General features: G+C 51.0%; 3 protein-coding genes across 6 annotated transcripts; 1 reads left to right on the plus strand and 2 right to left on the minus strand.

Annotated features, from left to right (window-relative positions):
- Positions 1-1,829: 1,829 nt before the first annotated feature.
- On the minus strand, positions 1,830-9,169 carry Tgfb1i1 (transforming growth factor beta 1 induced transcript 1). 4 transcript variants are annotated; one of them, XM_021166731.3, is made up of 11 exons: positions 9,119-9,166; positions 7,826-7,941; positions 7,646-7,698; positions 7,398-7,540; positions 7,143-7,230; positions 6,922-7,027; positions 6,627-6,817; positions 3,289-3,462; positions 2,983-3,064; positions 2,610-2,758; positions 1,830-2,443 (listed from the first exon to the last, which is right to left on the minus strand). In XM_021166731.3, exons 1-11 carry the CDS (start codon positions 9,129-9,131, stop codon positions 2,326-2,328), a joined length of 1,233 nt encoding a protein of 410 aa, XP_021022390.1. In that variant the 5' UTR covers positions 9,132-9,166; the 3' UTR covers positions 1,830-2,325. The 4 variants fall into 4 exon arrangements, with proteins under 4 accessions (XP_021022390.1, XP_021022389.1, XP_085697399.1 ...); XM_021166730.3 differs by having other exon boundaries at positions 6,623-6,817; XM_085841273.1 differs by lacking the exon at positions 9,119-9,166 and adding an exon at positions 8,203-9,104 and having other exon boundaries at positions 6,623-6,817.
- Positions 9,170-11,023: 1,854 nt separating this feature from the next.
- Positions 11,024-17,588, minus strand: Armc5 (armadillo repeat containing 5). Its single transcript, XM_021168185.2, has 6 exons — positions 17,124-17,588; positions 15,700-15,807; positions 14,820-15,606; positions 12,997-13,493; positions 12,189-12,321; positions 11,024-12,094 (listed from the first exon to the last, which is right to left on the minus strand). Exons 1-6 carry the CDS (start codon positions 17,584-17,586, stop codon positions 11,302-11,304), a joined length of 2,781 nt encoding a protein of 926 aa, XP_021023844.1. The 5' UTR covers positions 17,587-17,588; the 3' UTR covers positions 11,024-11,301.
- A 708-nt stretch (positions 17,589-18,296) lies between these two features.
- On the plus strand, positions 18,297-21,568 carry LOC110298757 (uncharacterized). The gene has a single exon (XM_021168186.3). It carries the CDS (start codon positions 18,297-18,299, stop codon positions 19,308-19,310), a length of 1,014 nt encoding a protein of 337 aa, XP_021023845.1. The 3' UTR covers positions 19,311-21,568.
- The last annotated feature ends 1,996 nt before the right edge of the window (positions 21,569-23,564 follow it).

Below are 23,564 nucleotides of genomic sequence, written 5' to 3' on the forward strand. Positions count from 1 at the left end.
AAAGCTAACATCCACACATAGGAGAATACATACCACATTTGTCTTTCTGGATCTGAGTTTCCTTGCTCAGAATCATTTTTTTTTCTAGTTCCATCCATTTACTGGTGAATTTCATTTTAAAGAGCTGAATAATATATCATTGTGTAAATAGAATGTATTTTCCTTATCCATTCACCCATCAACAGCATCTTTGCTATTTCCAGTTTTTGGATACTATGAAGAGAGCTGCAATGGATGGACAAGTGTCTCTACAGTAGGGTGTTCACTCTTGGGGTATGCCCAAGAGTGAACAGCTGGATTGTGAGGTAGATCTATCCATTCCCTGATTCCTGAGGAACCTCCACACTGATTTCCACAGTGGCTGGACAAGTCTGCACTCCCACAGCAATGCATAAGTGCTCCCCTCCCCCCACATGCCCACCGCCATGGGCTGTCATTCGCTTTATTGATCTTTGCCATTCTGATTAAAGTAAGATGAAATCTCCAAGTAATCTGGGAGGGGGGTTTGATTGTTCATTTGTTTTTGTTGGTTTCTCTGTGTAGCCCTGGCTGTTCTGGAACTCACCCTGCAGATCAGGAGGCCTGACTCGGTCTCCCTCCCAAGTGCTGCTCAAGATAGTTTTGATTTGCATTTCCCTGATGACTAAGGATGCTGCGCACTCCCTTAAATGTTTCTTAGCCGCTGTGTTTCATCTTTCGAGAACTTGCTTAGTTCTGGACCCTTTTTTAATTGGGCTGTTTGATTTCTTAACGTCCAGGTTTTTGTTTTGTTTTGGTTCTTTTTATACTGATATAGACCCTCTATCGGATGTGTAATTGGTAAAGATCTTTTCCCATTCTGTAGCTCCCACTTTGTCCAGACATCCACCCAATCTTAAGTACCAAAAAGAGGAATACAGAGAAGTAGACGGTGCCTGAGAAACTCGTTAGCAGTTAAAATCCTATGTACTCACCTCTAGAACTGAGCTGACTTGCCTGTCTTGCAGGAGCCCACACCTATGGTTTGAAGCCTATCTTCCTTTCTTCCCCAGTGCCTCTCTTTTGACTCTGTAGTTAAGACCTATGTTAAAAATGTCTTTTAAAATAAATGATGTCCTCAACTCCTCAGAACTGGAGTTGCAAATGACTGGGAGCCACCATATGGGGCTGGGGACTGAACACATCTTCTGAGTACAGGACTCAATCACTGAACCATTTCTCCTTCCCCACCCCCCGGTTTTTTTAATCGTGCTTTATATGAAGGGGCATTTTGCCTGCATGTATGTCTGTGCACCATGTGTGTACCTGGTGCCTACAGAGGCCAGAAGAAGGTGTTGGACTCCTTGGAACTGGAGTTACAGACAGTTGCAGGTGTTAGGAATCGAACCCGGGTCTTCTAGTGCCCCAACCCCACCCTGTTGGTACTTGGTCTTCTATTATACCCAAGAGCCAGGCTGGCCTGGAACTCACTATGCACAGCCAGCCTGTTTTTGAACTGGTGTTGAACTTGCCTCTGGCATGCTGGGATTAGAGTCATGAACTACTACATCTTCCCCTCTGTTGCCATTGCTTTGAATTTTGGTTTCCAGAGGTTTGGGGGTTTTTGTTTTGTTTTGTTTTGAGATAGTCTTATAAACCCAACTGGCCTCAATTTTGCTATGCAACTGAAGATAGTCTGCCCTGGCCTCCACGTTGGGATTACAGGCATACCTCTCCATGCCTGCCTTCATCTGCTATTTGTTGTTATCCCCAAGGGGATGCAGCTCTGTCCCCTCCCCAGAGCTGTGGCCTGGAGCCCTCAGAGCACAGAGCAAGGGCTCTGGGTAGTAAAGCAAGGTTCTCTGGCACTGTAAGGTGTGGAGTGTGTTTTTATGTTTGTAGAAAAAAAAATGTGTACAGAATAGTGAGCCATGGGTGAACAGGGACATCCTGGCCTCTACTTGGTCAGACTAGAGAACCAGAAGCGTGTCAAAGTGAGAGCTATATTCCAGGCTAGTGGGGCCCTTTCTGAAATTGACAAACCTAGAGCACCTTAGGGGTAGGCCTCTCCAGTGGCTGGGCCACAATGGGGATGGGGGTGGGAGAAGGAGCAAGGATGCCTGGGTAGCTCCAGAGCCAAGGATCTGGAGGACTCAGTCTTTTTCACGAATGTGTTTTTGAAGGCTTGGTTTTGGAGATCTCTGATCCCAAGAGGAGGTCAGCCGAAGAGCTTCAGGAAGCAAGGCTGGCAGTAAGGCTTGCTGGCGCGCTCCTGGAAGGAGCCTTTGGTGAGTGGGCGCAGGCAGAATGTGCAGGTGAAGTGGTCTGGGTGGAAGCGTCGGCCCAGAGCAGAAACACAGCGGCCAGTCACTGGGAGGCCACACGTGGCACACAGCGAACCACGCTGAGCATGGAAATGGTTTTCACACAGAGGGCGACCCTCGTGCTCAAAAAAGCTGCCTCCGGAGAAGGGCGCAAGGCATTCCTACCAGAAGGAAGAATTAACAAATATAAGCCGAAACCCTAACCAGGTAACCCGTGCGGATAACTAGCATCCACCCTGGCTCCTGCAGCTTTACAGCAGAAGTGAAGCGACTAATCAACGAATCATCCCACCCTGGGCTCCTAGCCCGCTCCGCACAGCCACGCACCCTGCACACGAAGCAGTCTGGGTGCCAGAGCGCGCTGAGTGCCGAGATGTAGTTATCCAAAATGGGGCCTTGGCAGCCCTGGCAGCGTGGGGCGAACAGCTGCAGGAAGTCCCGCTGGCAGTACGGACGACCCTCCCGCTCGTGGAAACCTGGGGGCGGAGACAGACGGTGTGGGCGGGACTACAAGATCGAAGCGTGGCAGTGGGTATGCGGAACAGGGAGGGAAGGATAGGGTCTAGGACAGGGAAAGGGGCGCGGTGGGTGGGGATAGAGGCGGGAGTTGGGACCCATGGATGGAAAGGCCAGATGGAATTGAAGAAAACTTATGGGGAGGAGAAAAGTGGGCCTGTAACTTTTAAGTTTCAGTTCTCACCCTCTTCTCCAAAAGGCTCTCCGCAGCTGACGCAGCAGAAATGTTCTGGGTGCCAGTGGGTGCCCAAGGCGGTAACCATTTTCTGCATAAAACGGAAAAAGGACACTATTGTCACCTCTCCCTTCTTCCCTCCACTTCCCTCTGGGAACCCAGGGAAGGCGGAAGAACTAACAAAGAATTTGGGGCTAAAGAGGAAAAACTGAAGAGGCAGGGTAGGGTGGGCGTGGAGGTAGGTGGAAGAGATAGATCTCCATATGGCCAGTCCTCTCTGAAACAGGTTAATGGGTGGGGGTCTGCAGAGCTTACGTGTCGGATGGGTTGGTTACAGAAGCCACATCGTGGGGAGAAGCGTTCAAAGTAGCACTCGGGGCAAAAGGGAGCCCCATCCTTCTCGAAGAAGCTGCTGCCTCCCAGGGTTGTGGAACAACCACTGCAAAGGAAGTGCTCCGGGTGCCAGGCTCTGCCCAGTGCTGTAACCACCTGCCAAGTTGAACAGGAGGTTTCTGTCAGAGTGGCTCTCCACCTGGCAGGAGCTGGACGAGCTAAGGTTTATGTACCTGGTATTTTCCCAGTCTTAACAGAAAATTAAGCAGATATGAGCCAGAATATTTGTGCTGGGTTGGTGTCTTAGTCAGGGTTTCTATTCCTGCACAAACATCATGACCAAGAAGCAAGTTGGGGAGGAAAGGGTTTATTCGGCTTACACTTCCATGCTGCTGTTCATCACCAAAGGAAGTCAGGACTGGAACTCAGACAGGTCAGGGAGCAGAAGCTGATGCAGAGGCCATGGAGGGATGTTCTTTACTGGCTTGCCTCCCCTGGCTTGCTCAGCCTGCTCTCTTATAGAACCCAAGACTACCAGCCCAGGGATGGTCCCACCCACAAGGGGCCTTTCCCCCTTGATCACTAATTGAGAAAATGCCTTACAGTTGGATCTCATGGAGGCATTTCCTCAACTGAAGCTCCTTTCTCTGTGATAACTCCAGCTGTGTCAAGTTGACACAAAAATAGCCAGTACAGTTGGCTTAAAGCATCTTGATAGATTAAGTACCTGACTCTCAACCCAGACTTGCCAACCTCAGAAAGCAGGGTGATCAGGATGAAACAAACAAACAAACAAACAAACAACAACAACAAACCCAAGTGTCCAAGGCTCTACAAACTGTGTTAGAGGTCCAGCGCTGGCCTTACAGCTTTACCCTCAGGTTTACAAGCACGTAAGGCATAGTGTATCTGGGCCCACACTCCTTCTAAGGGCCCACGAAAGGTTTAGTTACTTTAAAGTCTATTTAGGCACCATGCTAGAAAACAGAGTCCTCCTTATGCCGATACAGAGTGAGTTTTAGTAGAGGAAGCTCCCATGAAGTCTGGAGTGCCTAGAGCCTACGTGTCGGATGGGTCTGAGAGCAGAGGTCACACCGCCTTGCTTTCTGAGGTTGGCAAGTCTGGTTTGGGAGCCAGGTACCTAATCTATCAAGATGCTTTAAGCCAACCCATATGATTCTGGATCATATCTGCTCAATCCATAATCCAAGAAGCAGGACTTCTGGACCAGAAAGGAAAGAGAGACAGTTTTTATGATTCCCGAGAGACACTAAGCAAAACTAATGAGCCCTTTGGGAAGATTAAATGAAGCAGGGGTTTGAAAAAGAACTAGTACAGTAGTCAGCACACAGTAGGGCCACACCAAAAACTTAACAGGTTGGAGTTCTTACCTTATGGCTTATCACTAAGAGTTTCAGTTTTCTCATTCATAAATATACATGGTGCTAGGAGTATTCAATGGTAAAGGTGTGCTTAGCATGCACAAAACCCCGGCTTTAGTCCCCAGCACACACACAACTTTTCAAATTAAGAAAACATAAAATAGGGGGCTGGGAGAGATGGTTCAGCGGTTAAAAGCACTGGCTTCTCTTCCAGAGGACCTGAGTTCTATTCCCAGCACTTACATAGCAGCTGAGCCTATTAACTCAGGCAAAATATCAATGCACATTTAAGAAAGAAAGAAAGAAAGAGAGAGAGAGAGAGAGAGAGAGAGAGAGAGAGAGAGAGGGAGGGAGGGAGAAAGAAAGAGGGAGAGAGAGAAAGAAGGAAGGTAGGAAGGAAGGAAGGAAGGAAGGAAGGCAGGAAGGCAGGCAGGCAGGCAGGAAGGAAGGAAGGAAGGAAGGAAGGCAGGCAGGCAGGCAGGCAGGCAGGAAGGAAGGCAGGCAGGCAGGCAGGCAGGAAGGAAGGAAGGAAAGAAAACATAAACCATAGCTGGGCATGGTGGCGCACTCCTGTACATCCAGCACTTAGAAGGCTTGAGGAGGAGGAGGAGGAGGAGGAGGAGGAGGAGGAGGAGGAGGAGGAGGGGGAGGATGGCCCTGAGTTCAAGGCCAGTCTGGGCTACAGAGTGAGCTTCTGGTCAACTTAGGTTACAGTGAGACACTCCCTCAAAAAAATGTTTTTTCAAAAAATACATAAAATATAAATAATAATGTCATTTCAGGTGGGCATAGTGGCACATGCTAAAATTTCTAGAACTTGGGAGGTAAAGGGGGCACAATCATGGCTTTTAGGGCAGCCTGTGCTACATAGAACGTAAGACCTTGTCTCAAAATCCCAAGGGTTGGGCTAGAGGTGGTAGACTGATCGCTTAGCACACACACAGTCTTGGATTCAATCTCCAAGAATTACATATAACCTGGGAAGGGGCCGTGCATCCCTATAATTCCAGTACACCTGTCCCAAGAGTTAGGGCAAAGCTTAGTGAGGGGAAGTCTATCTAACAAATGCAAGGGTCTAAGTTCTGGCCTCAACATCACAAGAAAAAACAAATTCCATTTCAAGATACTCATTGAAAGGGGCAAACACACAGTCCTAAATGGAGCATTTATCTCCCACAGTGTCCCCACAAGGCTCAGCGAGCATCACGGAACAGGGGGTGGCCAGGTTGTAAGAGCCAAAGGTTGAGAAGACAGCTGTGAATCTGCGCTTTCTCAGCATGCCTGGCTGGTGCACTCATACCCTCATGAGCTGTAGATCCTTCATGAGACCTACACAGTATGGAGCCAGTCAAAATTCCAGCAAGAATGAGGAAGGGGCTCATTTAGCCCTTCCCCTAGCCGAGGAGCGATTGGCAGTTGTTGGCTCCTGGGTGACGGCACTTGTTTTCTTCAGGGATGTAGCCCCTGGCAGGGGCCAGTGCTCTAAAGGATGGCCCTACACCCATGCACACACTGGAAGCACTAACTGTACCTGGTAGATTTTTTAAAAAAAAAGATGACATGAAGTTGGGAATATAAAGGGGCACTGGAAGAAATAGAGGAAGGTGTTAAGATATGTTGTATCTAACATGAATCTCACTTTGTATCTAACACGTATACATGTATTAAATTCTCAAAGAGTGAGGAAACATTTTAAAAGGGAAAAACCACAAAGTTTGATTCTTTTTTCTTTGCAGGGGTGGGGAGGTTTGAGTTTCTCTGTATAGCCCTGGCTGTCCTGGAACTCACTTTGTAGACCAGGCTGGCCTCGAACTCAGAAATCTGCCTGCCTCTGCCTCCCGAGTGCTGGGATTAATGGTGTGCGCCACCACACCAGTCTGATTCTTAAAGGTGGATATGTGAGTATATGCCACTGCTCAAGGTACTGCACTTACTTGCCCAGCTATAGGTTTATTGCAGGAGCCACAGAGGCCCTTGGCCTGTGTGGGGACACCACGACGGCTGAGGTCAGACTGCAGCAGGCCCAGCATGGTGTCCAGACTGCCTTTGCTAGTCTGTCCTGGTGGAGATGGGCATCCTTCACGGGTGGGGCTCGATGCTGGAGGCTGAGGTGGCCCTGAGGCTGGAAGCTGCAGTGAAGAGGACACTGAGTCAACAAAGCCACAGACTGGAAGCATCAGGACTGGATTGGTGAGCCACAAAGTGACACGGACCGAAATCCTTGCAGACTCACATGGTTCTGAACGCGGAAGTCAGAGAGCGAGGCCATCAGTCTATCCAGTTCCTGAGTGGCGGAGGTGGCTGAAGGCTTTGAGGGGGCAGGGAATGGGCTGGGAGGGCTGTGGAGGACACCGTGAATCACCTCAGAACCTGCCAGCCTAACACCCCTCTGGTAAGTCAGGCATGCAGGACCCATCATCTGCTTCCCAACCCTGCCCACTCTACCAAACTCACACAGTGGGTGAGCTCTTGTCTTCAGATTGGTCCTCCTTCTCTTCCCCTTCAGCCATTTTACTAGATGGGAACTGAGACATGATTTCATCTGGAGAGATGAGAGAACAACACTGGCAAGGAGCCCATATGCAGTCCACCCTCCCAGTGAAGGCTTCCTGTCCTTTAACGGCTCCTCGGACAGTCTGTGTCCCTTAGACTCTGCCCTTCTTTGCCCTGTCCCCAAGCCATCCAAGACTGTCTCGGTAACCCTGGTACCTGTAATGTTGAACTGGGTGGCATTAAGTTCCTGAAGCAAACGGTCTAGCTCACAGAGGCCATTGCCCAACACACCACTGGAAGAGGAGAATGGAGGAGCCGCAGGGGCCACAGGCTTTGGGGACCGAGGCTTGCATACTGTGCTAAGGGCAGGAGGGAACCTGGGTTTAGGGTAGGGAATCCAAGTCCCCTCCTCTGAACTGCAACTGGCTTCCCCATCTTCCTAGCCCAGTTCCCAGGCCCCTCACCTGTATAGATGATCCTTGTCCCCAGCGGTTCCTGAAGATTCTCCAGACCCTGTCTACAGAGAGTAGAGGTATTTGTGGAAGGACAGTCGTGTTCCTTGCCTCACTCAGACTCTGATGTCCCCTAGCCCAGACCAACCCAGACCCTAATGGCTATCCCCAGAACCCAAAATCTCATCTCACCTGTGGCTGGTGGCCATAGGGTGGGGGAGGTGTGAGTGTCTCTGGTGGGCGCTCTTTTGGAGCCCCTAACCGTGACATGTGTGAAGTGGTGGTCTCCAGGTCAGAGAGCAGGGCATCTGTGGTGAGAGGCCCTCAGGATGAGAGGTTGGGAAGGAGGGGATGTCAAGGTCTTAAGAGGTTAGAAGATAAAGGATTTCAAGTGTCCGTGTTTTAAAAGGTAGAAAGCCGGTGTTAAAGGCAGCGGCCAAAACCATACTCACAGGGCCAGACCAAGGCAAAAAAGTAGAATAGTAGCGCAGGGGAGTGGGGATGGAGGGACGGAGGGGGAGGGACGGGGGGGGCGGGGTATTTATGATCAGACCTCTCCCTTGACTTACCCTGGGAGCCAAGTACAAACCAAGTAATGATCTCTTTTATCCTCTCCATCTTTTCTGGTGCAGCCCAGATTGTCTCTTACTGTACCCAAATTGTTCAATCGGCTGTATGTTTGACATCCAACTTCCTGATTAGATGTTTGCTGTGACATACTTACTACTTCTCCCCAGCTTGGTCCACTTGGCCACACTGAAGTCTAGCCCTGTCCTTTAAGTGGCCCTGGCAGGGAGCAGCTTTTTGGTGTACGTCTTATCCATGTACGATTATTGACGAGCGCCCTCTGCTGCTGGGTCTAGAAATTCTGCCACGAAGAGCAGAGACTTCTAGTCTCAGCCTAGGTGAATAGAGGGGACGAGATGCCTGGGGCGCTTTATCTACGCCCCGTCCCTTTACTCTTCTCCGAGTCTCTAGGTAGAAGCCTTAGACTTCTTTCTATCACCCTGGCATTCTCTATTATTCTCTTTGTTGCCCTGAGGACTTTCTTGACCTCTGCTCTACCTGGGAGCACTTAATTCTTCTCTTCTGGAAACCCTGATATGGGGCCTTTTCATCTCCGAAACTCCAGGTTCCACTCTCCTCTCTAGTCTATTTTCCCAGTCCCGGGACCCAGTGATCTCTTAACCCCTTCCTACCCAGAGTCTCTGAATCCAGGCCCCCGTGGGTGCCTCAACACTTTGTCCATTGCACAAGCAGGATTGAGTGAGCAGAGAGAGCCAGGGAAGAACGGAGGGAGCGGCTTGTCGCAAGCAAGGCAGGAAAGGGAGAGGCAGGAAAGGGTATGTGGATTTGGGAGGGAGGCACAGGCAGGCTGAGGCGAGAAAATGGAGAGAGAAAGCTGAGATGGAGAAGAAGTGTGAGTTGGGAAGAGGATAGATGCGGGGAAGGATGAGAGGCTAGGGGGATCCCGTCCTCACTCACCCAGGTCCTCCATGGCGGTGCGCTGGCGGACAGCTTGGGGAGAGTAGGGCGGGGGCCGTGTCCGGTGGGGGCGGAGGACGGGGGGTGGGGGGGACGTCAGGGAGTTAGAAGCAGGGCCGTGACCATGTATGGAAGCCGGGACCCGCTGGGATACAGTGGGGGGGCGGGGAGCGATGAAGGGGGAGCATGGAGACATGAAGAAAGACAGCGCTAGGGCCCACCCAATCCAGCTTTGTGGCTCTGTTTAGAGGAGGCCACACCCCAGCCTTTGCCTCAGCGGCAGCAAGTCCCTAAAGCTGAAGCCAAGTCAGAGTGGTTCTTCCATAGCTCCTGCCTAAGGAGTCTCATAAACGGAGGGCCCCAAGCCCGCACCTCCCAAAGCCAGCAGAGTTCAAAGTAGGACCTCACTCGCACCCTTGGCATTTTAAAAAGACTTGCGGAATTTGGTTAGAGGCAGGAGTGACATTCTAAGGATCTGGCAGACTACAGGTTTTGACTGCCAGCCTAACAGAGACGGAACGGCAGGAGGCATACATAATAAGAAATGTCTCACAGAGAACAGCAATCCAGACTCTAAGGCAGGACTTTCCCTGAAAGACAGACCTGGGAATAGATACACAGAACAGGGAAGTAAACCTTAGACCTTAACCACTCCCAGGATGACAAACCCATTCCTAACACGGAGGAGGTGACCAGAGCCCGTTCCAAAATAACCCTTTCCTAAGGTACTGGCCAAAGAGAAGAAAACACTGACCAGCCACAGAGTGATATGAAGCTGTCTGTGAACTGACCCCTAAAGAAGTCGAGTTGGAAACACCTGGAGATGGGTATGGACAGATGGCTGCTGTCTTGCAGGCATCCTGGAGAACAGATCTAAGCCATAGGATGTGGGGCCCCAACTCTGGAGCAGGTCAGAACCTGGGAAATTTGGTAAAAATACTGAAGCCCAGCATAGCCCTCCATGCCAGCCTAAATCAACCAGAAATCACCCCAGAAAGGGTCTAAGTACATTTTTTTTTGAAAGTTAGGATCTCACTATGGAACTGTCCTAGAACTCCTAAGAGGTAGTCTTGGGTCTGTCTCCTCCATGCTGGGATTAAAGGGGTGTGCCACCACAACACACCCTAATGCCTAACCTAAGCAGAGATTTGAAACCCCAGAGGCTCAGGGTCAGCAAGAACCATCTTACTCACCTTTCTGAAATGCCCAGGCCCTGGCAGGCTTAGTCCAGGGCTCTCGAGAGCCCAGGCAATGGGAACCCTTCCTTCACCTGTGTGCCAGCAGAGGGGCTTTCTCTGAAAGTGACTAAGAATGGGCCTCAGAAACCATAGGAACACAGCAGGTTTCCCACTGAGCAGTTGACATTTAACTGGCTCGGACCAATAAGATGGCTCAGCAGGTAAAGTACTTTCTGCCAAGCCAGATGCCCTGAATTTGGTCCCTAGGGCCAGATGATGGAAGCCGAGAATGGTTCCCTTCAAGTTGTCCTGACTTCCACATAGGGACCATGGCCTGCACATACCTACTACACTAATAAATGGTTTTTGAAAAAACTGGCTCAAGAGCTTGGAACAGACACAGCCTGATAGGTAAAGGACAGTCAGAAGGCAGAAGTGTTCTGCCATGCTCCACACGAGTACCCAGCCCAAACCTCTTAACCCTGGCCAGGTTATGTATTTAGATGGGTGGCTGTGTCCAAGCAATGAGGACTTATAAACAGAAAGCAGGCCTCCACTGGGGCTCAAAACTCCATCCTAGTGAAAACCCACCATGCCCCAGGTCTGTAGGAACCCCCAGGAGATGATTTTTTGAACCCTGAAACCCAAGATGCCCTGAGTCAAAGCGGGGAGCTCTCAGCAGGTAAGTGGGTGGGGTACCCCCAGGGGAAAGCACACAACAGCAGTGTTCAAATCTCAGGTGTTTAATTTCAATACCATAGTGCTGAGTCAGGCCAGACCCTGGGCCTGAGCTGTCCCTTGGACTCCTGCACAGACTCTGGTATTGGCTTTTGAGTTATGGATCGTTAGATCTTCATCCTGGGATTCAGTTCCATTTTCTCCTCGGTCCCTGAGGATAGCTCCTTCTGCAGTCTTCTCTCAGGCTGAGAGAAGCCTCCTTTACAGCCAACTCATCCCTTGGGTCCTCTCCCAGGGATGCCAATAGTTTAGCCTAGGGCATATGCACTATGACTCAATCCCCATTACCACAGCCAGCAAAGCCTCAGTGAGGGGCCCTGCCTCCTCGCCTGCTGCTTCCACGAGCCCCGTAAGGGCCAGGGCCCTTTTTCTTGGGCACTGCCCTGGTTCTAGTGTCCATCGTGCACAGTGGGCAGCCAGCCGGGGCCGGCCTAGACGGAATACCTCACCCACTGACTCCGGGCCGCCCCGGGGACTCAAGTGGATGCGGCCCACAGCTTCTTCTAGCTCTTCCTCCAGTGCAGGCAGTAAGAACCGGCCAGCGGCTTCTAGAGCTTCCTCAGCCTTGGAGCCCAGCAGGGGCTGACCAGGTGGGGGTATGGGCCCCAGAGCAGCCCCACAGCCCCTGCAGCCATGCAAATGATGTAAGACAGGCCACGCTGCACCAGGGGACAGGCCGCGAAGTGGCACCAAATTCATCTGGGCTTCAGCAAAGCTGCCGGATAGCAGGGCCCGGAAGAAAGGGGAGGCAGCGGCTGAAGCAGCCCGCCGAGCAGGGAGCTGTAGGCCTGAATCCAGAACGAAGTGCAGGTCGGGAGCTGGGGCAGGGGCCGGACCCAGCAGAGGTTCGTAGAGGCAAGGGGGAGGTGAGTCAAGTTCCAAGGGCAGGGCAGGTAGAGGGGCTGGGCTTGCAGTGGGAGACACCAGGCCTTGCAGACAGGACAGGGAATCTGCTGCAAAGAAGAGGAAGAGTGGGTGTGGAGCCGGCTGCGTTAGTGCTGTGAGGAGGAGGCGGAGGCCACCCTGATCCAGAAGTAAGCGGCGCCAGAGAGTCGGCTTCCTGTGGGGAGAAGGGGTCTTTCAGCAAGCTAAGGGCAGGGCTGGAGACTTGCAATCTAGCTCACAATCCCCGCGAGGCACCCATTCCCCCTCACCGGCAGATGAAGGGTAGGGTCAGTGCACAGGCGACGCGGTCCTCAGGACTCCCAGAGAGCAGCAGGTGGGTGAGGGCACCTACTCCAAAGGGGGACTCAGCCTGCACAGTCAGGTTCTGCAGCAGCATCTCTCCTGCAGGGACAGGCACAAGAGGTCAGGGTGGGAGGCAGGGTTAAAGAGCAGGGTGCTATGGGCAAGACAGGACTCTGCGTCTGTAAAAGGGGGAGCGTAAAACCTCAGTAAGAAATCAACAGAGGAGCGAGCGTGAGGAGCACTGCTCGAGGACAGGCTTAGGTTGTGAGGAACTAAAAATCAAGGGTGAGAACAGAAATGTGGATGTCAGCCTGCAGATCTAGGCCCTCAAAGATGGAAACAGTCTAGAGTCAGGCACAGAAGACAAGGTACTCCTAAGATGCAAATGGCAGTAGAGCCTGTGAGGACATGGTGCCTTGGCCTGAGGGCATAAGTGAGTGTGCCTAGCACAGTACAGAGCCAAGAACAGAGTGGGTAAAGAAATGCAGAAAGGTCAGCCTCTAGGGTACTAGGAGCCAAACCTGGTACCCGGTTATCTGGGCCCCAAGGATTGGGGAAAGGACAGAATAGAACTCTCGGTATTCCAGGGCTATGGATCAGAAGGGAACGATCCCTGCCTTCCAGGGCTCTCAAACCCCCCGTGTCGGGGGGCTGAGCAGCCTAGATGTTAGGCTGGAGACAGCAGGCAAGTGAGTAGGAAGGAGAGGTTCTAGGTTCACAAAAGGTACGGGAAGAAATGGGCCTTTCACGTGGGTAGGGATAGGGGAAACATACCCAGCTCTCGGTGCTGGCTTCGGTGTACAGGCCGGGCATGTGGCACAGGCCAGTCATCTGGTGAGACACCAAGTACCAGCCAGGCACGCAGCAGCGCTGCACCATAACTGCGCACAAAGGCCTCAAGGCACGCAGGATTACAGGTGAGGCGCGCCAAGATACGGAGTGCGCGTGGGTTTGGTGGTCCTGGTGCACCTGTCACATAGGCCAACAGGCCACACAGTGCTGGGCCAGTCACCAGAGCTCCACTTGGGTCAGGAGCCTGGGAGAAGCGTGACAACAGCAACAGGGCTGGCCCCTCTTGGCCCCAAGGCTCCTCAGTAGTGGCAGCAGGGATACGGCCAGGTTTGCGAAGTGTGCGGGGTGTCGACATTGAGGTCTGGCCAGGGGTAGGACTGACTGACTCAGATGGCTCTGGCATCGGACAACGCTCAGGAGACCAATCTGGGGAGATATCTCCAGGGCCTGCTGCATAACCCTCAGAAATCAGCCACAACCTACAGAGGACAGGAAGAAAAGGAGTCTGAACCCAGAGCCAAGGCAAGGAAGCAGAATCAAAAAGATGGTCCTGCGTCACACGATCAGGGCAAGCCTGGGATAGTGAGTTTCAGGACAGCCTAGTGAGACGCTGTCTCAAAGGACAGAAAGAAAAGCAGACAGATGGGAGAGAGAGAGAGAGAGAAGACAGAAAGGGAGGAAAGGGAAGAAAGGAGCAGTAAGGAAGGCCACAGCTCTTTACACACCTTTAAGATCTACTGAGGAGAAACAGCACAGCTCATAGGGCAACTGGCCTGAGCAGGTATGCAGTGCTCTGTGCCTGAGATCCTGGCACTCGGGGCTGATGCAGGGTAAGTTTAAGATCAGGCTAGGCTACAGTGAGACCCCTTGGCTAAACAAAACAGAACAAACCTTTCATGGTAGTGCTATCTGCAGTGTGGGGTGGGAACAGAAGGGAGAGGGATATGGAGAGCAGAGCAGAGCAGGCGAACCAGGAAACACCACAGTGATCGTGACTCCTTACAGAGACTGTAAGAACCAAGCACAGACTCAGAGGCGAGAGATGAAAGCCTAAGGAGGAAGAATATTCTAGACAGAGAAGAGCAACCAAAGAGACGGAAGGAGAGATGAAAGCACACAGGAGGAAGAGTGTTCTGGATATAGACGCTCAGAAGGCACTGTCTCGTCATATTTAGGAACTAGAGAGGAGGCTGTCAGGGAGTGAGAGTGGAGATGTAGTCAGCTCACAAGACTGACATTTACTGACCACTGCTTGGAGCTAGGTAAGGAAGAGTCTTTGCAATGACTTTGTGGGTCCATAAGCTGTTATTCTCCATTGCACACACAAGGAGTCAGTGGCTCAGAGAGGTCAACCAGTTATGTTTTGCTGATGGTAACAGACCAAGAACTCCTCTAGAGCCTAAGACAGTCAGAAGAGCTTCAAGTTCAAGGAAAGCCTGGGCTATATAGTGAGATATAGGCAGCCTAGACTCCATAGAAAAACACCATCTCAAATCAATCAATGAATCATAAATCAATCAATCAATCAATCAATCAAGACTTGGGGCTCCACAGCATACTACTGTAAGCAGGACACATGCCACCCCCAATCAACTTGGATAGGGCCCAGAGTTCTGGATGATGGGGTGGGGCCATGGTCAGATGGCAGATCTCAGTCATATTAGAGGAGAGCAGAGACACAAGAACCAGTCTTAGTAAGCGTCTTACCACAGAACAGAGGCAGAGGTGAGGAAGATGGCTGTAGCAGACACAAGTTCCCTCCCCCAGAGCACCATCCCTCCTCAGGCCCTGATAGGAGGACTCACCTGAGGCTTCGGAAGCTTCCTCCCTCTGCCTGCCCAGAGGTCCGTTCCTCAGGGAAGTCCCAGGAAGCTGCTTCTATTCCTTCCTCTTCCTCTTCACCAGCTTCACCACATAACTGCCTGGCCAGAAGAGGTACAAGTCCCAGAGCCTGTAACTTGCCCAAGGCCCCAGTATCATAAAGGAAGCCTACAAGAGCAGCCACAACACGTGGGTGCCAGGCACTGGCACCCGGGTCCTGCAGTAGACCCATCAGCAGCTCCAAACCACCGGCATCCCGAAGCCGAGCCCGGTTGATGGCTTCCCGGCATAAGAGGCACACAGCTCGCACTAGGGGCTGCTGAGTAGCTGAGCTGCTCCCACCGGGACTCCGCCGCCGCCTAAGCTCACCTAGTAACACCTCCACGCCACCTGCATTGCCCAGTGCAGGCCGCACCAGACCCTGAGCACACAGGTTGGCGAGGATCAGGATGGCTGCCTCACGTATTGCCCGTTTAGGGTGAGAAGCCAGGCTGACAAGGGGGCCCAGTGCCCCACCCAGACTTAGCTGCTCAGCACAGGCCCGGGAACAGCCTCGGCTGAGTTCCAAGAGAGCACGGACTAGGGCCGCAGTCAGTGCAGGGTCTGGGGCGGTAGCCAGGAGCTCAGCCAGTGGCCGCACTGCTCCTTGCTGTGCCAGGGCTAGACGGTGCTGGGGTGAGTCTGCCAAGTTGCGGAGGGCACGAACTATGCTCTGTAGGCACTGTGAGTCCTGGCAGGCGGTAAGGCTCTCAACAAGAAAGGGAACAGCACCTAAAAGGGGAAGAGGAAGATTCGTAATGAGCAAGGGTAGACATCCAAGCCCTACAGCGAATCTCTGCCTAGCCCACTCCCACAGCCTCTCACCAGCAGAGTGGATGTCCCTGCAGCTCTCAGGCTCCATGGCTAAGTTCCCCAGGGCACGTGCTGTCCGGTTCTGGATGCTGTCTGTCTTCACACACTGAAGAATGGTCACTGCAAGGACAGTTTGTCTGCTTGAGGGCTCTACTGTTTATTTGTTTCTAATCAACCAAAGCAAGAATGTGGCAAACGTTTGGGGATATAAGTCAGAGGCAGAGTACTTGTCTAGCTTGTACCAAACCCTGAGCCAAGCCCCAACATCTCAAGGAGAGAGTGGGGAGGGAGGGAGGGAGAGGAAAGAGAGGTGAGGGTTAGAGAAGGTCTTCAGAAGATGCTAAAAGAGGAGCAAGAGCTGGAGGAGTGACTGAATGGATATTTGCCAGAGGGATGGTAAATGGAAAGGCTAGAGTACCTCAGGTTTGTAACAGCTTTTCCAAATGCCCCAGGGTTATAGTGTCTGTTCTATGATTTCACAAAGCCCCTCAAATGCCTGTCCAAGGAGTCAACATATAAATGTGAAGCCCACAGAAGCCACCAAAGGGTTTTAAGGGGAATGACAAGATACACTCCGGCAACTGTGGTGGGAGGGTATTACCAGAGAAAGGAATATGTCAGGAAGAGTGGCTGAAGTGGTCATGTAGTCCAGGTAACTTGGCTTGAACCAAGTCAACTTTTATCCCTGCCAATCAAAAGGCAATATGGCCCAGCACGGCAGGCAAGGTTAGAGAGAACTTGGCATTCCATCAAGCCTACTGTCAAACACATTACTTGCAATCTATGCAAGTTTAAATATAAAAATGTTTCACTTTAAAAATTAAGATTTTTGTCAAAATTGAGATACAGGACAGGCAATGATGCAACTTTGTTCCCATCGTCACCATAAGGAGGCGCCAAATCACCCCGTACACAGAAAGGCTGATCCTTTGCTGGAATTTGTTTCCTGTGTGTAAGTACCCACTTATGCTTGGAGTCTGGGCATTGTACATTTGAATTTCATTTTCTATTCAACTTCAATCCTGTCGGGTAGCTATTGTTATTACACAAAGAATTCTTGCTTTGGAGGGGTTGGATGATTTGCTTGGTATGTCTGACTTTTAAACTCACTTTCTAACTTTTAAAACTACACTTTCTGGCCTCCTGCTCTTCCATGTGAAGCCTTGCACAGGGACAGGCACTGTCCCCGAGAAGCACCAAAAACAAAGTATAAGCCACTTGCTCAAAAGTGAGGCAGGAGTCAGTACCTACTTCTGGTCTGGGCAGGTCCAGGTATAATTTATAGAGAGAGCGGTGACGTCACATAGCATCACACCTGAGGAGATGAGTGGCGCTGCACCATCACAAAGCCTGTACTCAGAGGCCTGGCATAATGGAAGGGCAGCGCAGATACTGTGGGTTGGAACCTTTCTAAGAAATGGGGGCGGAGCACTTACCCAAAGGGAGAATGCCTCCAAGTCTCCGCACTTCGGCCCGGCACGCCCCTTCTGTACAGCAGTTGGCTAGAATGCTGAGCGCCAAATCCAGCGTCTTGCGCAGGCGCAGTGGCAACGAAGGCGTCAAGAGCGACTCGGCAGCGGGGGCGTGGCCAGGGGTAGAACCAGCTGACGCAACCGACGAAGGGGCGGAGCCAGAGGCTGCTTGGGACGGGGCGGGGCCCGCAGCAGCCGTTCGGCGGAGCAGGGCGAGAAGGGGGCGGAGCCCGCCGCGTGCCCGGAAGCGCTCAATCCCCTCTGCCGCCTTGATGTGGCGCGTGCGAAGAGCTAAGAGCGCGCGGCCCAGGGGTGTCTCGTTGGTAGCTGGGTCCTTTCCCCCACCTGGCCCCTCCCCGGCCGCCGCCGTGAGCTGCGCGAGGCAAAACGAGAGCGAGTCCGTAAGGGCCGGTCTCGCAGCCGCCATCTTGGCCCGGGCCTCAGGCTCCGCCCCGCGTCTCGCCGGTACTCTGAGAGAGCGGAACTGGAAGAGGGGGGCGTGGCCAGGCTGCTCCTCGGAATAGCGCCGCCGCAGTTATCTTGCGAGTCGGAAGTTCAAGTTCTAGATTCTGGAACTCCGGTACTTGCACAGTCGCAGAAGACATGGCGAGAATGGTATTTATCTGTGGGAAAGTGAGAGGCGCGTGCGGTGCATGCTGGGATATGTAGTCGGCGCCAAGCTGAGTGCAGTTTAGGTGGGTGAGAAACTCCTCCCGGGGCCGAAGAGTGAACTGTTGCTCCTAGGATCAGACGCCCCGCGGTGGAGTCTTAGTGCTTTCCTGTGCTCCCCAACGTGACTTAGCCACTTCGCTCCCGGTACGTCCTTGTCGGCGGGCGACGTTCAGACTTGATTGGCAACCCTCAAGCGCGGTGATCAATGGCCCCGAAAGCCGGACTGACAGACTCGCAGAACCCCAAGCCGTTTCAAAAGTGCAAAGTTCCCGACAGAAAGGTCTCGCCAAGCGAGTGAAAGAGTTAAACCTACCGGGAAAGTTCGCTGCCGCTTCCTAGAGTCTCTCGGGCTTGGGGACCTTTCCGTTTCCGGTACCGGCCTCCAAGCCTCCAGTGCCCCGTTCTCCACCTGTGCTGATGAGTTAAACGGGTGGCATTTAGGAAACCGAGCGCTTTTCGGCCGCAATGGAACTTGCGGCTCCAGAAGTGACCAGGGAGAATCTAGATGGGGCTAAGCTGCTGGAGAACCCGACGTCAAAATTCCCGGGAGCCCCCAGGTCGCCCCTGGATCGCGAGACAGCGCTACATGAGCGCCCCCTCCTGGCGCGGCCGGAACAACCAGCCCCCGTGGAAAGAATGCTGGACCAGCAGTACTTATGTAGGTCAGGCTCTGGCCCCAAGGAAGAAACCTTTGTCAAGACCAGTGATCCTGCAGTCCCCAAAGCTTTCAAGTGTAGGGATTGTGGGCTGGCCGTACCCAGTCTCTCTGACCTCATTCACCATCAAAGCAGCCATGGGTGTGACCGACCTTACAGCTGTCCAGAGTGTGACAAAAGCTTCCGGCGTGGCTCAGATCTGGTTAAGCATTACCGAGTTCACACTGGTGAAAAACCATACCCCTGCCCAGAATGTGGCCGTTGCTTCAGCCTCAGCTCCAATCTCACTAAACACCGTCGTTCTCACTCGGGTCTCCGGCCGCACAAGTGCATGGAGTGCGGAGAGGCCTTTGGTCGCAGTGCAGACCTAGCAAAACACCAGCGGGTGCACACTGGGGAAAAGCCCTATGCTTGTGCTGAGTGTGGAAAGACTTTCAGGGTTAGCTCCAACCTGATCCAGCACCAGCGAACTCACACTGGTGAGAAACCCTACCGCTGTGGCCTCTGTGGCAAGAGTTTCAGCCTGAGCTCTAACCTTTTACAGCACCAGCGCTGTCACACAGGCGAGAAACCCTACTTCTGTGCCTGGTGCGGAGACAGCTTTGGGCGAAGTTCCTATCTGCTAGAACACCAGCGTTCACACACGGGTGAGAAGCCCTACAATTGCTGTGAGTGTGGCAAGAACTTCACCAATAGCTCAAACTGCCTACGGCACCAGCGCACTCACAATGGAGAACCGCCCTTCAGGTGTCTTGAATGTGGTCGTGGCTTTAGTGAGATCACCATGTTCACTGAACACCAGCGCATCCACTTGAGCAAATGACCTTTCCAGAATGTGGCAAAAAATCTCACACCACAGTTCCATCAGTGTTCACACACGGGCAAGAAACCCTAGAAGTTTCCTGATTGCAGCTAGTATTTTTGTGGACACCAGCCTATGCACACAGGCAAAGGCCTTACATTTGCAGGAGGTTTGTCAAGAGCTGCAGTCAGATTTCCCACTTGCTCTTCTACCAGGTGACCCACATTAGCAAGAAGACCTCCATCTGCCCCTTAATAAGGCAAGCCTTTGCCCATAACGCTTAACCTTGTCTAACATCAATGGATGTTCCAAGATGAGAATTTCTGCAGTTATCCCTGGCTTCAATGAAGGGACCAGGGTGTTGTTAGGTCTTTTTTTTTCTTCCTTTTTTTCTACATCCCTAAGGTGACTTAATTAAGGGCCACTAATAGGGCTCACAAATGGCATCTGGGTTGAGCCACAGACGAACAGCACTAGAGCTGTTGTCTGCCTTCAGAGAAACAAGATTTAAACACATGCACACACAAAAGTCCTGTTTTCTGAGATTTCATTCAGAATCTCCATTAGCTAGAAGAAAGTTTTTAGATGCCCAAAACCACATAGCTCCTGCCCCAGCTGCAGATAGGCTAACCATGACAAAAGCAACAACTCCTTTTTCTCTGGAGGAAGAGGATTACAAACCAAAGTCCACGTGAGGACTACAGTAGCCAGAGGTTGGAGGAGGACCAAAGGGGATGATGAAAGGCTATGTCTTGGCAAAAGAACTGGAGAATTTGACCTTGGGATTGTTACATAAACTCTGGGTATAAGAAACCGTTTGAGGAACTCTTCACCACTCATTAACTCTCTCTACTGCTTACAGTAGGGTGCTGGAGATTGAGGTAGAAACAAAGAAATCGATGTTGAGTTCAGGATACTTGATGGTAGTTCTAGGCAGGGCAAAGGCCCAAGATTTGTCATCTCGTTCTTTTCTAGTCTTCAGTCCCTTCCCTTGAAAATCCCCCTGCGCCCCTCACCCCCTTTCCTTACTCCCATCAGTGGAAGAATAGTGAAGACTTCTGGACTTTGGAGATTCAGTGTGGCCTTTTTGTCTGATATAGAGGAGGTTGCCCACACAAATGTATTTCTGCTGCTAACATTATCATATATGGGAGTCACAAGGTTTCCCAGAGCACCACATAGTCTTTGAGCAGAGTCCAAGCAATGAGGGACTGCTTGTTTTCCTGAGAGGTGCACTTGTCTGCACCACATGCATACAAGGGTCTCCTCAATCTTTTGTGACAGTTCATTCATCCTTAACTGCAGAATCTGGGTCCCCTGCCCTCCAGTTTTGCTGCCGTTTATCAAGCTTGCTGTGTCTGTATAGAATAAGAGGCTAAAAGAGGAAGAGAATCAGGTTACCCAGCCTCAGTTTCTAAGTGACTAGGTTTGTCTCTAGTTGTGTGACCCATTTCTTTTTCTGGCTCTCAGTTTCTTCATCTGTAAAATATGCAGTGTACCTCACCAGGCTGTGAATATTCCATGGATATACCAACTTTCATGAAGTGCCTGGTTAGGGGAGTGGCTTAGTGAGCCTCAGTTCTCAAATCTGGGGTCTTGTTTATTGTATTATTTAGAGAGCATCATGGAAACTCGTGGATCAGTTTCTAAGATTGCCGAAATGAACTAGACACTCCTGGAGTAGCCTATTTTCCAATAAAGGCACCGCAACAGTAATAAGAGTGAATGATGCTGGCATTGGAGATGGGGTGTCACCTGGAGCAAATCTGAAAGGCACGAACAGCCCTGGCTCTTCAAACTATGTAGGGGAAACTTACTGCAAGCAGGAGTAAGTAATTAAAGAAATTCTTGATGTGTTTCCATCAACAGTACTTCAAAAAACACAACCCCTGGGTTTGAGTTGAAAATCTGAGTATAGCACATATATAGTTGGCGCTCAATAAATAGTTGTTATGGTTTGGTGCTGCTTATGCTGCTTACTACTTGTTCTTTGGCTCTGTTGCATTGAGTGGGTGTTATACCTATTCCTGCATATATGTGTTAGGCATATGGTACAGGTTAGCATGGAAGCAAATTCTCTTGGGGAGCATGTATCACTGGACCTACTCTCTAATTGCAGGAAAAACAACAGCAACAAACTTAGCTGACTAAACCTAGAAACAGTTCTCAAAAGCAAGGGGTATAGGCTTGATCCAACAGATAACCATTACCCAAGTATGTGACCAGATCTAGACCAGAAATGCCAAACATTTGTCTAGCCATGTCTATGTTTGTTTAAATTGATGCAAAACTTCAATCAAATTGTACATTCAAATTTAGATTTCTAGTTTTTCTGCTTGTATAGTTGAGAAGATTCATTGATATTTGATCTTTTTTTCTTTTTAGGATCTATTCATTTTTATTTATGTGTCTCTGCCTATGTAAAACCATGTGTATACAGGTGTCTCTGGTGGCCAGAGGGGATTGGATTACCAGGGATTGGAGTTACAAGCATGGATAGCCCGATGTTGATGCTGGGGACCAAACTCAAGTCCTCTACAAGAGTAGTAGGCATTCTTTTTTTTTAATTTTTTTTTGTTTTGTTTTGTTTTGTTTTTCGAGGCAGAGTTTCTCTGTATAACCCTGGCTGTCCTGGAACTCACTTTTGTAGACCAGGCTGGCCTCGAACTCAGAAATCCGCCTCTGCCTCCCAAGTGCTGTGATTAAAGGTGCCGCCACCGCCCAGTTGTAGGCATTCTTAACTGCCAGCTCAACATAAGAGCTTTAGAGCAATTTTTTTTTCAGTAGTGGCTATTCCATCATTCCTATTGTATTGCTGACTTAGCAAGAGGACTTCTTATTACTCATCTGACCCTGCAGAAGCCACTGGGGATAATAATACCCAAACACGATCAGGAATAAGGACTCTTTACAGAATGAATCAAGAATGTCCCTTGACCCATTTGCATCCTCAACCTACTAATTTTCTTTTTTCCCCTTAACACTGCTCAGTGACCTGTTCTCCTCTGAGTCTGCCCATCTCCCTGCATACCTCCCCACCCAGGTTGTCACCCCTTAAAGATTCCTTTTCTTTCTGAAAGAGTATATGGACAGGGCACACAGGCTTGGCAAGGCAAATTCCTGTGTGCTTTTGTTAGGAGGTCTAAGTATTGAACCTTAAGTATTAAACTGGACCAACCTAAGTTGATTTAGTGCACTGCTGTGGCAGTCAAGCAAATCTCGAAGCTGTCTATGAGGGCCTATGGAAATCAGAATGTTGAAGCCAGTAGCATTATCTCCCTTGGAGTGGCCAGGCTCCTGTCTAGATCTAGATTGAAGTGCTGGGATCAAGTTGTCCAATGTGATGATCCTAATAAGGTATATAGAAACCAATGTGTGATGAGTGTGCCAGTGCTGTGCCTGGCAGTCGGAGTCTGGATTATCTATAAGCTCATCTGATGAGGCAGGACTTTGGGGAGGTGTGCTTACTCCATTCCCCAATCATTCTCCTAGGCATACTGTAGAAGGCCCTGCTGAGTTCCAGCAATCCCATCCAGAGGCCAGACATCTCTGAAGAAAGGCCACATGATTTACAATTTCTCTTTAGGATTTGGATCCATTTCCTAGGGAAGTAGGGGAGAAAAAAGCCAGTTTGAGGAAAGGATGAGGGTGGGCTGGCTTAGAACAGACATGCCCATCTACTTCAGCTCCAAAGCTGAGTGTCCCAGGGCTCATATTTTCAAGGGAGGAAATAGGTAAATCTCCAGACATGCTCAGATTCGGGCACTAATTGGAAACAGAATTTTATGGCCTTGCAGATGCAAGACAAGCAAGAGTTTCATGCCAGACATGGTTGTACATACTTCTAATCCCAATACTCCTGGGGACAATCAAGCAGATCTCTTGAGTTTTCAGCCAGCCATATGTTCTAGTAAGGTGTTCCCATCTGTGTTTCTGCTTGGATGGGAGGTCTCCTGGGACTCAGAAGCCAGCTGTGAGTGGGAAAGGTATCCCATTGGAAAGGCATCCTGAGACACTGAGGGTGGGGTGGGGTGGAGCAGAAGCCACATAGCTCTGAGAGGAAGCCTCAACAGAGGCATTGCAGCTCCCAGGGGAGGGTATCCCTATCTGAGCTCAGGATCCACACCCCACTTCTTTGCTTCTTCTTTTCATTGCTTCTAGGCTTCTTCCGATGAGAGAGTCACACCAGACAGCAAATCTCATAAAAGAGATCTATTGGAGGGTCCAGAGTGTGGAGGAATGAATTCAGAGATGGCTACCCTCTGCTCCCGGGAG

This window comes from Mus caroli, unplaced genomic scaffold, assembly GCF_978045245.1.
Source record: "Mus caroli unplaced genomic scaffold, Mus_caroli_1 scaffold_8, whole genome shotgun sequence".
Taxonomy (NCBI): Eukaryota; Metazoa; Chordata; class Mammalia; order Rodentia; family Muridae; genus Mus; species Mus caroli.